Source organism: Heloderma suspectum, chromosome 1 (assembly GCF_057233095.1).
Source record: "Heloderma suspectum isolate Gila_16-S chromosome 1, 16-S_ref, whole genome shotgun sequence".
Taxonomy (NCBI): domain Eukaryota; kingdom Metazoa; phylum Chordata; class Lepidosauria; order Squamata; family Helodermatidae; genus Heloderma; species Heloderma suspectum.
Genome location: NC_139458.1, coordinates 366,125,181 through 366,139,299, shown reverse-complemented (window position 1 = coordinate 366,139,299; position 14,119 = coordinate 366,125,181). Strand labels below are relative to the sequence as shown.

Here is a 14,119-nt window from a genome sequence, read left to right as displayed (position 1 = left end):
CTTAGCAAAAAAGACGGAAGTTTAATCACAACAATGTCTGAATCTTGAGAAGGAGCCTCTATTTTCCTTTGAATAATTTTCTGGATAACTTAGTAACTATTTTCACAATCCTTTTACTCTCTAGCCAAATGTGTCACTTCAAAGCAGCACACCAGATCCTAACAAGAGAGAATAAGGCCATTTTGCTAGATTTCTAAAAAGCTGTTTTACTAGAGGGTGGGAAAGAAATACTGGAGGATTAAACACAACACTGTAATTCAATTACAGTCCTTTCCAATATTTGAAAGAAATATTGTGTTCCAGTTCAACTGAACAACGAATATTCAGAGCAGACACTATTTTCAGGATTGCAGTGTCAGAATTTGAAATACAACAATAACAGCAACAATGGACACTCGGATACCTAGACTAGTTTTGAGTAAAGGACATTAATTGCATTCTGTCAAGATACCTTCTTCTGAATTAAGTAGGATTATCTAAACCTGAGTTTTAAAACTGCTAGGAACAGCTTCCTAATGGTAACTAAACAGCTGTTTATGAAATGAATGAAATTAATTATTATAGCATTTATTCATAATTCATGAATTTTCATGACAAAAACCATGAATAATTTTCAAGAAATTATGAAAACTAAATAGCATCTTCAATTTCTAAACCAGGGTGGGGAGCTTGTGGCTGTCCAAATGCTGTTTGAGGCTCTAACTGAGCAGCCTCAGCCAGTGGAGTTCAACAACATCTGGAGGCGATTTGTTCCCCACTCCTCTAAAACATACTAAGTTTCCCATTTACCCCTGCCTCAGCTCCCTTCCCTTTCTCTGTTGTCTCTTTTGTGTCTATTTTTAGTTTGTAAACCCCCTGGAACAGGGAAAAGAAGGCTCCTTTCAGAAAAAAGTCTTGCCCAAACAAGGAGAAAAGGGACTACTTGGCAGTCTGATGTGACCACTTTACAAGACACTTTGTAAGACACATAAAGACAGACCAGGGAAACGGAGTTTAGTCTGGGGCTGGATGGCACTCCTCTCCCACTGAAAAATCAAGTTTGTAGTTTGTGGGTACTTCTGGATCCATGCCTAGACTTGGACACCCAGGAATACTTCCTGCTCAGCTGAACTTGGTATGCCAATTACGCCCATTCCAGGAGTGGTGCCAATTGTAGAGAACATGTGGGTGGTTTGTCCTATGTAGAGTAGACCCATTAAATGAATGGGACCTAGTTGTGACTAACATAAGTCTCATTCATTTCCATGGGTCTACTCTACATAGGACTAACATTGGATATTACCCTATGACTCCAAAGTTACAACAGTTCCATTGGCTGCTGGTCCATTTCCATGCAGAATTTGAAGTGCTGGTTATGATCTATAAAGTCCTAAATGGTTTGGGACCAAGCTACCTGTACAAGTCTGTCTAGGTGTTGAGATTTTCCAGAGATGCCCTTCTCTCTAGCCCTGTTCAGGTGTATTGCCTGAATAGGTGTTGCACTCCTACTATGTGGTTCAAAAACCTGCTTTACCAAGAATATGACTTGGTAAAGCAGGTCATGCTTTACCATGGTTCAAGGATACGGAAGTTCAGGTTAGCAGGGAGCTGTCCAACAGGGAGCATAATAAGAAGATAGATGGTTAAACTCCAACCAAATTGCTGGGGGACTAACTGCTAAATTGCTGGGGAACTAGCTTTAAGTTAGTCATGACTAACTTAAGTCCAATTTATTTCAATGGGTCTACTCTAAGTATGGGGAAATCTAGACCCAACCTTTACTCTTTAAGGCAGGGGTAGGCAACTTGTGCCCCTCCAGATGTTTTCACCTACAACTCCCATTGGCCGTAGCCAGCATAGCCAATGGTGAAGACTGCTGGGAGTTGTAGGCCAAAGGTATCACAAGCCTCTTCACTGTCCTTGAGTTGTAGGTTAGTCTGTGTGATTTTGTCAAAGTTTTCCAGTAATCTTCATGGCTGAGCAATTATTTGAACCTGTGTCTTCTGTTCTAAAAAACAGGAAAAGTTGAGGTTTGGGTTTTGGTTTGTCCCTCTTTGGGTTTTGATTGTCCCTCTACAAAATGGGGGTAACAGAACAATTCCCCATTACTCATATTTAGGCAAATGCTAATTTTTACTAGAATTTCATATTCAGTCAGGAGTCAATGATCTTGGTGTTCAGACCCTCTTTTTGATTGATGACAGATATTGTTTCAATTCCAATTTGAAGCTACAGAATTTGCTGTATTACAGTCAAATCTTGATCACTCACTTCGTTACCTGATCTAACTGCTTGAGTGAAGTAGGTTGGTTAAATGTCCCTTATTTCGGGGGGCATCTCTTCTTTTATTAAAATATCTGTCTCATCTCCATAGAATATGATTTCTTACTTAGGATTTCCATAGTCCCCAACAGAAAAACACCCAGATCCCTGCCATTTTATATTTTGGCCAAAAGCTGAATCTGAAATCTGTTCGTATGTTTGTCTTTTTCAGTGGTTATGCAAGTTCTTTTTCAGGGACATGGCATTACAGCCAACCACCATTAGGTGTCCCCTAGCAATAACTATGCTTAAATATAGAATTACCATGTAACAATGGAAGCCTTGAATGGGTTAAGCTCCAAGGACTGGATTCAGTTCAGTTAAAAAAGAACAACCCCCACCCCCCCACAAACAAGGACCTTTGTTTGACTCCCAGAATGTATGAATGCCCTAAAAAAAAAAATCAGGTTTCCAGGAGAGGAAGAGGGCAAGTGTGTCAACACTTAAAAAACAACAATGAACTAAAACTGCTTTTTGGTCCTGCAGAATTATCTCCCCCCCCCCATCCCTCATTTGTATCAACATAGAAGTTAAAACCTCTAAGCTTTGCATTTTCTGATTTTGTTAATAAACAATTTTATGAAAAGAACCAAACAACTAAAACGTTTTGACTCCTTCCCCTTCCTTTTTTTTTTTTTAACCTAACAGTTCACGCCGGTTACAATTTTCTCCACGCTCAGACACGCTAGTGTTCTTGGCTCTTCCCCAGTATAGAGAACTATATATGCAATTTTCCTTTTACAGAACCTGGAGGCTAAGCAAGAGGGCACAGAAGTACGTGACTAAAACATCCGAACTTCCTCTTTTATAAGCCATCACATGATGGAAGCAATTACAATTCCAGCCTTGTCTCTGCAAATTGCAGACGCATTGCCTCACCCTAGAAACCCGTCTCTCTCCCTCTCTTTATGTGTAGGCAGCAGTTGCTGTAGCCGGGTTGGAAAGGATCCAACTTCACTCTGGAGAAAGAACGAGGGCAGTGGGTGGAAGACAAAAACAAAGATCTGTTTACTAAAAGTATACAGCTTCTTCAGAGAGAGAGAGAGAGAGAGAGCGCGCAGCTGAAAGAATGTGATAGAACAGAACATAAAAGGCATGGCGGCTTTGAAACGGAAAACAAGGCGCGTTAACCCTTACCGGCTCAAACAAAAATGAAGGACAGAAAAGGGGGCGGCGGCGGTAGATGCCATTTCACAGAAATTCCAGACATTCGTGGTTGTCCTATAGGGGAATCTTTCTGAGTGCGTGTGTGAGAATCCCGCGTTAGGAAATCTACACCCCCCTCTTTTCTTTTAAACTATATTCTCTTTAAAATATGTGCAGATTTCGCTTTGTACACACACGTCCTTTAAAAAAGCGGCGAGGTTATTTTACGCGTTTTAACGACGATCATATTGTTTGATGGGGCCGCAGAGGGGAAGAACAGAAGGTGGGCGTAGACGGCTGGCTCTGTACTGTGTGGGGAGACTTGACTAGGTGAAGGAAGGGCAATGTTTACGTTTCATGAAGTTTCACCGGGGAGGCATCAGAAGGCAGGAAACTATTAACCCCGCATTGCACCGAGGGGACAATAGGATTTCCCTTAATGTATCACCGATTGCAGTTCTCCACTCTAGGAGGGAGGTGGGATGGAACTGTACTGCATCTCTGGGAGGGGGACTTTGCACTTTTTTTCTTCTTTTTGCACAGGTTCGTGTGGGAGGGAAGCCTGTATCAGCCCTCACTGCACCGGATTGCGTGCTGGTAGGATTGTCTGGCAGCCCCTGAAAACGAATCCGCAACAAGCAGAGCATTGACTCTGGAAATCCCCGCGAGAGAGTTATGCTACATATGATTGTTAAAAGAATACGGGACGCGCTAATATGGAATGAAATGGCTTCCGTGTAATTTTGGAACAGGTTTGCTCGTGTGATCTAGCGAGATCAGTCACAAATCGAGGGTGGTTTTCTTTTTCTCCTTTCCGCTTCATTAGGAAAAGCTGCTCAATAACTGCATTTTGAATAGCAACCAGGCAAAAACGTCAGCAAGATCCTCCCCCCTTTGCCAATCCAGTTGTAGAGATAATAATCTACACTCTGCTCTTCCAACTCACAACCAGCTCATTCCAGTTCAAAGGGGATTTTTAAAAAATCGGCCTGGGGCGTTTGTTTGCAAAAAAGAAAAAAGAATGGCGGTCGGAAAGTTGACAGTTCAAGCAACTGAGTTTGCGGATGGGGGAGGAACACGTTACAACTGAAAGGCGGTGGCAAGAGGCCGAACCTGTGAGTCAATAGATTCACATTGACTTCAGACTAGCAAGCAAGACTGGATGGTGAGATATTCGTGCAAACAGCTTAGAGCAAATCACAGTCCTCCCAATGCACAATCCTCAGCCGGAAATGCCAGTCGGGTCTGCAATTGCTAACCAGCTCACGACCGCAGGGTCTGCAACACTTGACATTAGGAACGGAGGTGCTGCAGAGACGAACAGGTTGCATGGCGGCAGGCAGCGACGGGCAAGCTAGCGGGGCTGTACGGCATGCGGACCTGCCGTGCCAACGCGTTCTCCCCACCACCCAGCCAGGTCTGAATGGATGACGAGCATTGCACCTCCATTCAAAAGGAGCGGCGCGGCGAATGGTTAATGCAAGACCCGAGCGAGAGCGCTCCGGCACGTTGCCGTTTTTACACGCCACCACCACCACCACCACCACCACCGTACCACGCGAGCTGCTCGTACTATCTTAAGTCAAAGTTAAGCCTGGGAGGAAGGGAGCGTTGGGCGCCCAGAAATAGCAGCAAAGAGGGTGGCGCTTCAGGCCGTGACGGTGCAGCGGCGATGCTGGCTGCAGCTCGCTCGCTCGCTCGGTCCCTGGAATGTGCATTTCGCTTAACAAGGCTTCAAGTGCCAACTGCATAGAGTCACGTCCCCGACTGCGGCTGCGCGCGCAGGGTGTAGCAGAAGCCCTTGAACAAAATGCAAACGTCAGAGCTCTCTCCTCCCTCCCTTCCCCCTTCCCCTTTGTAACCTACATAACTCAGCAGCGGCGGCAGTACGGTGGGAATGGTGACCTAGACGCAAGAGTTTTAGGGAAACGCTTCCACTTTGTTTACTCGACACAATCCCATACGCACACACAACGACACCAACATATATACAGTAGGATTACGCCTGGCCTTTAGCGGCAACAGTTCTTTTTCTTCCTTTCTTCCTTGCTTATTCATACGGAAATGTCGAAGCGGGAGGGAATTTCTCTCGTGGAAGAAGGGAGAAAAATGTCTTGAGAAAATCGGGGTGGGGAGAGCAATGGCGTGGAACACGCTACGTGGGGTGTGCTTTTCATCGGCACAGCAGTTGTTTCGCCGTTAAAAAATATCAGGAAAAAAACCGGGGTTGTCCCTATATCTGAAAGAAATGCAGGGATTTTAAAAGGCAGAAAAAGCAGCCCATGAATTCAGAATGAGCCATGCCGCCGCTAATGTAGCCCAGGCAGTAATTGCGCATCATAGATTTACGAGCGTTGAGGATGTTGCCTGCCTGCGTTGCGTATTCGAAACTACCGCTCGGGAGGTTTCTCGCCCCCCCCCCCCCGCGAGGTTTCTCTACTGCAACAAATTACGCCTATCCTGTGTTTACATTTTACGGTTGCAATCTAAAAATATTCTGTTTACTTTATTTCCTAATGTACAGGAATCTCGTTTTACACGGCAATCCCATGCACACTTCTGAAATCAGTGGGGCTTACTTCCGAGTAAACGTGCACAGGATCGCGAATAGGTTACAGTCCTTACCTTGAACAAGGAATTTTAGGAATGCGGTCATACTTCCTAATCCTACTTACATTTGCGTGGCAAGTAAATCGAATTATTTCGGTGGTTGGTTGGTTATTACTTCCAAATCAATAGGTTGCCTGATTCTATACATTCTTACTCAGGAGTAAGTTTTAATGCCTGGCAAGTATGCTCATGGGTGCAGCAATAGGCTCCAATCCTATGTATGCGTTCTTTGAACTGTACTATTACATTCGAAATCCAACTTCCTAATAAAGGACCCAACTGGGTTTTGTATGTTTTTTTCCTATGGACCAGCGTGGCTATCTCTGTTTTCTATTAAATTCAGTGAGACTTATTCCCAAGTAAATGTGTTTGAGATCCAAGTGTTAGTTGGAAACAACTTCCACTGGAATCCTCGGGGATTTGCTTCCAAGTTAATCTGCTCACGGATTTAAAAAAAAAAAAAATCCTGATGCAACCGAAGGGAGTGGCAGCAGCGCTCCTAAAGGTTCGCTCATAATCCTCACGATATCCTTTCCTGTATTTCGTGTAGTATAATTAAGGCTTTTCACGGATGTGGGGGTGGGGGGAGTGCATTGCAGAGGTCAGGGGCTTGAACTCAATGGGGAGTTTTGAAGTCTAGAGAAGCTGATCCTGAGCGATTTGTCGAAGGTCACACGACGGGGGTCGACACCGAAGCTAGAATTAAAGCACGGGATCATTCAAATGGTAACCTAGATTTGAAAAAGCGGCCGCTGCAGAATTCAAAGCGCGCACACACACACACACACACCAGAGGGTGGTGGCATAATGCAAAGCAAAACTGTATTGGATGGCTACCAAAATGAAAAAGAAAAGAAAACCCCCACCCGCGTTACTCTCAGAGCAGGCTTGCACCGAAGACGGAAGGAGAGGAGGAGGAAGGCCCCCAGATCCCCATCTTTGCATCCATTCACAGGCGAAAGCCCTGCCGCGCTCTCCCCCTCCCCTCGAGTGCTGACTAGGAGAGAGCTGGTTATTCTTGCAGCTCTTGTTGTCTTGGCAGAAGTTCAATGAGCAGCAGGAGGAGGAAGGGGGAGAGCCTAGCACGCAGGCGCTCCTGGGCACTGTCGAAGAATCGAGTCACTGGAGCAGAGCGCACAAGCGGCGGCGGCGGCGGCTTCTGGAGTCCCCGCCCCAGTGCGAGTGTCTGGGCGGCCGGCAGCCGGCGGGCAGCGCTGTAGTAGCGAGAGCGCGGTGCGGGAAGAAGCGAGCAGTTGCGCTGTCCTGGGGGTCTGAGGGTGCCGTGTTTGGGCGATGTCGCATCTCCCCGCGTCGCTGTGAGTGACTGCAGCCGGCGGGGTTCGGAGAGCCTGGCAGAAAGGCGAAGGCGCTTTCCCGCCCCCCTCGCCTTGGAGCTGCGCTTGCTCGCCCAAGAAGGTGGCAATCAGTGCAAGAGGCTGCCGCGGCTGCAGAGCACAGAGCCTCCCCGGTGGCGAGGAGAGCAGCGGTGGGAAGAGGAGGTAGGGGACGAGGCGCGGGGCGCTCGCTGCCCCTGGACTCGGCCATGTCGTCCGCGGCCGTGGCGGTGGCTGCTGCCTCCCGCAGGCAGTCGTGCTACTTGTGCGATTTGCCCCGCATGCCCTGGGCCATGATCTGGGATTTCACCGAGCCCGTCTGCAGGGGCTGTGTCAACTACGAAGGGGCCGACCGGGTGGAGTTCGTGATCGACACGGCTCGGCAGCTCAAGCGGGCGCACAGCTTCCAGGAAGGCCGGGCTCCGCCGCCTCCGCCGCCCCATGCCAAGCAGCCGCCGCCGCTCAGTGCCAAGGAGATGCACTCTGCGGCGGTGGCGGCAGCCGAGGCGGCGTCTCGCGCCCCGCCACAGCCCCACGAGCGCTACTCTCTGGCAGCCGCCGCCTCCTCCGAGCGGCCGCCGCCGCGCCTGGGACCAGAGTATGGAGGCGGCAGCAGGCAGGTCAATGGCATCCTAGTGCCCAACGGTTTTTCCAAGCCCGAGGAGCCGCCTGAACTGAACCGCCAGAGCCCCAACCCGCGGCGGACGCACGCCGTGGCCCCCACCCTGGTGCCCCTCATGAACGGAGCTTCCCTGCCCGCCGCCATCAGCATCAACAGCCGGGCGGCGGCGGCTGCGGCGGCCTCCTTGGCGGCCATCTCCGGAGCGCCCACCCCGCTGCAGGTGTCGGTGTCGCAAGCGCAGCAAAGCCAGCAGCAGCAGCAGCAGCCCGGGGAAGTGGGGGGCCACAAGCGGCCCGGCTCGGTGTCTTCGTCGTCGTCGAGTAGCGGTGGGGGTGGCGGAGCGAGCGACCTGGAGGGCAAGGAGAAGGGGCAGCAGCAGGCGCGGGGCTCGGCGGACAACCTGGAGCAGCTTGGTGTGGAGAGCAAAAGCCGGGGAGCGGCGGCGGCGGGGAGCTCGGAGCAGGAGTGGCTGAGCAAGCCCAAGACCGTGCGAGACACTCTGCTGGCCTTGCAGCACAGCGGCCACGCGGTGCCCTACGAGAGCAAGTTCAAGAAGGAGCCCGGCATGGCGGGGAGGCTGCTGGGCTACGACAGCAACGGGGCCGTGGCCAAATCAGGTGAGGAGGAGGGCTGGCGGCGGGAAGTTGTGTGTGTGTGTGTGTGTGCGCGCGCGCGCCTCTGCGCGCTTGGCCTGGGCACGGGGCGGCTGAGGGAGAAAGAGGGGAAGCTCTTCTCTCCCGCCTCCGTGGAAAACCCAAGTCAGCTCGCCATTTCGCTCCGACTTCCTGGTGCCTGAAAGGCAGAGTGTTTGGTGTGTGGAAGCAGCGTGGATGAGTCAGGGTGCTCACTGATAGACACTGACAGAGGGTTTCCCCTCCCTAGCCCTGGTCACATTCTTTTGCAAAGGGAGTTGAGGCACGCAGGCCTGTTACCAGCAGCAACAGCAGACATTTTGCTGAACCGTGGAACTGGGCGCCATTTATCAGCCTCCTAACTGTGAGAGGCTCTAGTTAGGGGTGTGCAAATGAGCCAACATGCCGAAGTTATCTGGGCGAGCCAGATACCCGTGTGTCCCTTCTACATTGCCCATGGGTTGTGACATATTGCTGTACAATGCCTTTAACTTGAACAGGTTTCCAGGAAGTGGAAGATTACAAACATGAAAGTGGCTATTTGGCTTATGGCCAGTGTGGGAGGGTGGTACAGTGTAGGCACATCTGAATGCAGCATGTACTGTAGTGTAAGCACTAGCACAGCATGTTCACCTGCCTTGCAGCTGTTGATCCACAACCCCAGATAAGCTGAAGTAACTTGGTTTTAAGCCGGTTTTATCTGTTCGTATTCAGTGAGTAACTTGGCTTATGTTTAACTGCTTGGTGTGACTAGGCTGTAGCATTCACCTCCCCATTTGCACATGTTACTTTAGCTGTATTTCTGCAACATTATCTCCTCTCCCATTTGTTTATAGGGGCACGGGCTGCAAGGAAGAGAAAGCCTTCTCCGGAGCCAGAAGGTGATGCTGGACCTCCTAAAATCAATGGAGAGGCACAGTCATGGTTACCAACCTCATCAGAAGGGATGAAAATACCAATGGCAGCGGCATCTTTCATGTCCCCCCCACCCCCCACCGCTTCGCCTCATTCCAACCGGACCACACCACCCGAGGCAGTCCAGAACGGCCAGTCGCCAATGGCTGCGCTGATTTTAGTTGCAGACAATGCCGGAGGTAACCATGCCTCCAAAGATGCCAACCAGGTTCACTCCACCACCAGGAGGAATAGCAGTAGCCCACCCTCTCCATCTCCTATGAACCAAAGAAGGCTGGCCAGGGAGGTGCCAAGTCAAGGGGCAAACACTGGAGGGATGGAGCCAGTGCACCCTGCCAGCCTCCCAGACTCTTCTCTGGCAGCAAGCGTCCCACTGTGCTGCACTCTGTGTCACGAGCGCTTGGAAGACACCCATTTTGTGCAGTGCCCCTCTGTCCCATCCCATAAGTTTTGCTTCCCTTGCTCCAGACAGAGCATCAAACAGCAAGGAGCTAGTGGTGAAGTGTATTGTCCCAGTGGGGACAAGTGCCCTCTGGTGGGGTCCAATGTCCCTTGGGCCTTCATGCAGGGAGAGATTGCAACCATTCTTGCAGGAGATGTGAAAGTGAAAAAAGAGAGAGATTCGTGACTTTTCCAGTTTCTCAGTGCAACATCACCTTTAACAAAAACTGTTTGAATTGTATATATCTATAAATACCTATAAATATCTATATATATATTATATATATATATATATATATATATCTCAAGACAAGGGAAATGTAGACTTCATAAAACATGGCTGTATAATTTTGATTTCTTTTTTGAATACATTGTGTTTCTATATTTTTTGAAGACAAAAGGTATGTACTTACAAAAGCGCTTTCTTTTCTTGCTCTTATAGCAACTATTTGTTGTGCTTCCTTGGTGACAGTTACTGTTCAGTGTAGGCTGTGACTTGCGCTGCTTTTTTTAGAGAGCACTTGGCAAACCAGAAATGCTTCTAGCTGTAATTTTATGCACTTGGTTCCCCCCCCCCTTTTTAATGCCAAATACATCTTCTGACATTGTAAAGATCGCCTTACTGTCTGTGGTTCCTTATTTTTTGCCCTTATTCATTCATGCTTGAGGAATACAGGTTTTAGAGACAACATGGCGTTAAAGTGTTCTTAGAATTAAAGTGGGAATGCCACTCTGTGCAGTCCAAAGACAGGTGAGAAAGCAGAAGGGGTTTCACTTGGAAACATTGTTCCCTTGTTGCTGCAACAACGTTCTTAGAACAGTTCGTTTCTAGAAGGGAGCTGCCTTCAGAGTGTTGTGCTAAGCGAGGCGCTGTTGTGTTAGGTATTGGGGAGTTTGTTTTTTTCTTAAAGGCAGAGTTGACCACAGTTCAAGTGATTGGTTGTAAGATTGCAAAACTGCATTTCATCAATTACGTAATGTTCCTGCAGAATTTTTGCGATAACTTTTAATTCTTGTCCAACTGTGCATTGCTGCAGATGGAATAGCACTGCCATATTTTTAACAAATCCATATATTTTCAGTACCACTCAACATTGCCACTTCCTTCATATTCATGTGGAAAACTCTTGAGGTAGTTTTTTTCATTTTTTCATATAGTGCAGGTGGACTTTGGTCTTACTGCTTAAGTATGGTACTGCTGCTATTGTTACTGTTGCTGACATCATGTTACTAGGTAGTGGCAGATAACAAGTGTGGTAATGACAGCAGCGTTTGAGGCTTTGCTCTGTTTCCTACATTGGCAGCACAGAGATGAATGGAAATTTCTACTTGAAATTTCATAATACATGTTTTGGAGGGAAAGCAACAAATTCTCATTTAAATGAAACAACCTGGGATTTAAATAAACTTCAGTTCCACATAGACATGCCTCGCCTTTTAGATTATTTTCAAGAATTATTTTGTAACATTACTGTTTTGATCTCACTTTTTTCATCAGATGGCAGACATTTTTAATCAATAAATCATCCGTTACTAGAAATAGTCAAGCCTTACTGTAGTGTTTCTGTGCTGTTTACAGTTGTGTTAGCAACACTGCTGTGCAACCCCTTGTGTTACATGTTTAGCATATGGTCACAAATAATTGTTTGAAGCAGAGAGATGGTTATATGGTGCCTATGTTTGTGGCAAATAACACTATACATTTTGATGTTGAGAGAATCTGTTCAACTAAGTTTAACAGTTTCAGTGCTATTGGTTCGGACTGTTCTTATGTGTTAATGTTCAGACTGCTATTTAATGCAGAATAGATTTTGGTAGGGTTTTTTTTAATGGTCATGACATTTGAAAATCCAAACTGCACATGCACAGTAACTTTTTGAAGTGTTTTAGTAAGCACACCCACTAGCATTGTGTTCCATATTACAGGTAAATGTAATATTAAATAACAAGATTTGCATGATAAACCAATTCAGTACTCTTTAAAATGATAGAAATACATATAGTCCAGACTGGTGTCTTATGTAAACACATGTTTAGACAGTTTGAGAGAAAAAAACGCACATATATACAACTGTAAAGGATTCTTTGGAACCACTATAGTCTTTGGAAATATGTATTTAGGCACTTTATTAAAATTGGATTTCGAATTGATAGATGGTAACATGTTCTTAAGAATCTCTGACATAATACCTCATGTATTATACCAATTTGTATGGAGAATTTGCATTCTAGGTCAAACAATATCCCTGCTAAAAATTTCCTGGGAAGTTCATTGTGGTGTTTTGGCATGTAGTTCAGATTTGAGCTTCTTAACTTGAGGTGGGACGATGGTAACTTCTTTCTTGCTAATGCCATTCAGCCATGCCAAAATATTGACAGGCATTTGATCTGGATCTCCAACAAAAGGCCTTTTATTTACACTTATATCTTGAATAAGTGTCTTCATATATTGTAGCCCAAAAATATCACTATATGCTCTTTAAAGTAGTTTAAATAGTGGGAAGTTTAGGCCTTTGTCATACCATGTCATGACAGCTGGAACACATTTCAAAGATCTCTACCTGTTCAGCCAACTCTTTCCAGATCTGTTAAGGTGACCGGTTCTAACACATTATGAATTCATAAAACAGAAATCTCATAAACTAGGACATGATTTTTGCATTTCTCCAATTGGGCCTAATGTAATTTTAGTTCGTTTCTTAAGAAGTTTATGACATCACCTCAGTGGATCACTATATATTTACTATATGTTGCCTTGGCTACAAAGTTTTTTTAAAACTGCTTTAGCTGCAACAGTACTACCATTAATCTCCGATAATAATGCAGACCTTGACTCCGTTGCAGATAATGTGAACTTAGTTGTTCATTTCAATGGAGTGAGGCTTTGCAACCTTTTTTGAAGTTTTTAATGGTGATAATTTGTATAGCAATAAAGCAAAATGTGGTTTTAATGGAGAGTGTGATCGTCAAAATCTCACCTTCATTATACCTTTAAGTTACTTTTATTGAAATATCACCTGCACTATGGTTTTGTTGTTTATAGTTGCTAAACTAACACATTACTATTTTTACCTATTATTTTTTATCTTTTGCATTAAATAAAGTGAAATTAGGAGCTTTAAGCACTTTCTGGGAGTGTTCTCTTTTTTGTAACCCTTTTTATTAAAAAATACTGCAGCTACTGAGGTACATGGTAGCCAAATCAACTGGATTTTTTTAAAAGATTGTCCTCTTAATTTTAAGACATGAAAGTATAATGTAAGGAAAAAACGGAACAAAGTATAACTTTGGAGGGTGCTATATTTTCTTACGGGCGCTGACTCTTCTCATGAATTTTATGGTATACTGCCCATCAAGAGTTCCAGGCAAGTGGGAAGAAAAAGTAAAACTAAAACGAAGAGAAGCTCTACAAACTAGTTGCATTATGTCCTACAGAGACTTGAACTACGCACCTGATGAAATCACATTTAGCAAAAGGTTCATTTGGGAGGGTTCTCCCTATGGCTTTTTATGGCAACAGGATCCTGGGAAATTTTCTCTGTGCTTGGGCCAAAGACATCTCACCTTACTACCAGGAAGAACAACCACAGTGTTCCACTGACATGAGAGAGAGTCTCTGAGGACAGTTCTTTTCACTGTCTATGTTGCAGCTGTGCAAAAAGTTCTTCTAGTTACGGCACCAGCTTGCCTACCCTTGTTTTAGTCAGAGATGACAAACCCTACCACAAAACCCAAACAAGGCTGATGGCAAACAGCTATCCTAAATATATGTAAGTAGAAAGAAGTAAATAACGTTTAGGATTGTAGTACAAGCATTTATGGTGTTGCCTTTCTCATTATACTGTAGTGTTTGGAGAAACATGAAGTATTGCACAGAAATGCAACCAATATGTTCCAAATCAAAATGTAGAGAAGCTGCTGTGCTTGAAATTTTATTGATCAAGCACAGCACTGGAAAAGGATGAGATGCACTTATGTTGCATTTGCTTCAATTATATAAGCACTGCAATTTTAAAAATAGAATGTAATTTAAATGGAAATTCTGCATGAGCAAGTTATACTAAATATAAAGCTTGGCAGAGGTATGTGAGGTTGCAAGCTCGTTAACACTGAAAGCT

At 45.8% G+C, this 14,119-nt stretch overlaps 1 protein-coding gene across 1 annotated transcript; it reads left to right on the top strand.

Moving 5' to 3' along the window:
- The first annotated feature begins 6,858 nt into the window (after positions 1–6,858).
- On the top strand, positions 6,859–10,613 carry IRF2BP2 (interferon regulatory factor 2 binding protein 2). Its single transcript, XM_084828159.1, has 2 exons — positions 6,859–8,630; positions 9,482–10,613. The coding sequence occupies exons 1-2, from the start codon at positions 7,601–7,603 to the stop codon at positions 10,186–10,188; spliced, it is 1,737 nt and encodes a 578-aa protein (XP_084684285.1). The 5' UTR covers positions 6,859–7,600; the 3' UTR covers positions 10,189–10,613.
- Positions 10,614–14,119: the final 3,506 nt, after the last annotated feature.

What these genes read in the sequence shown, in the direction of transcription:
- IRF2BP2 (XM_084828159.1), top strand. Translation starts at nt 7,601, where the DNA reads ATGTCGTCCGCGGCCGTGGCGGTGGCTGCTGCCTCCCGCAGGCAGTCG. An exon ending in CGGGGCCGTGGCCAAATCAG is followed by an intron (nt 8,631 to 9,481) that starts GTGAGGAGGAGG and finishes ATTTGTTTATAG; the next exon opens with GGGCACGGGCTGCAAGGAAG.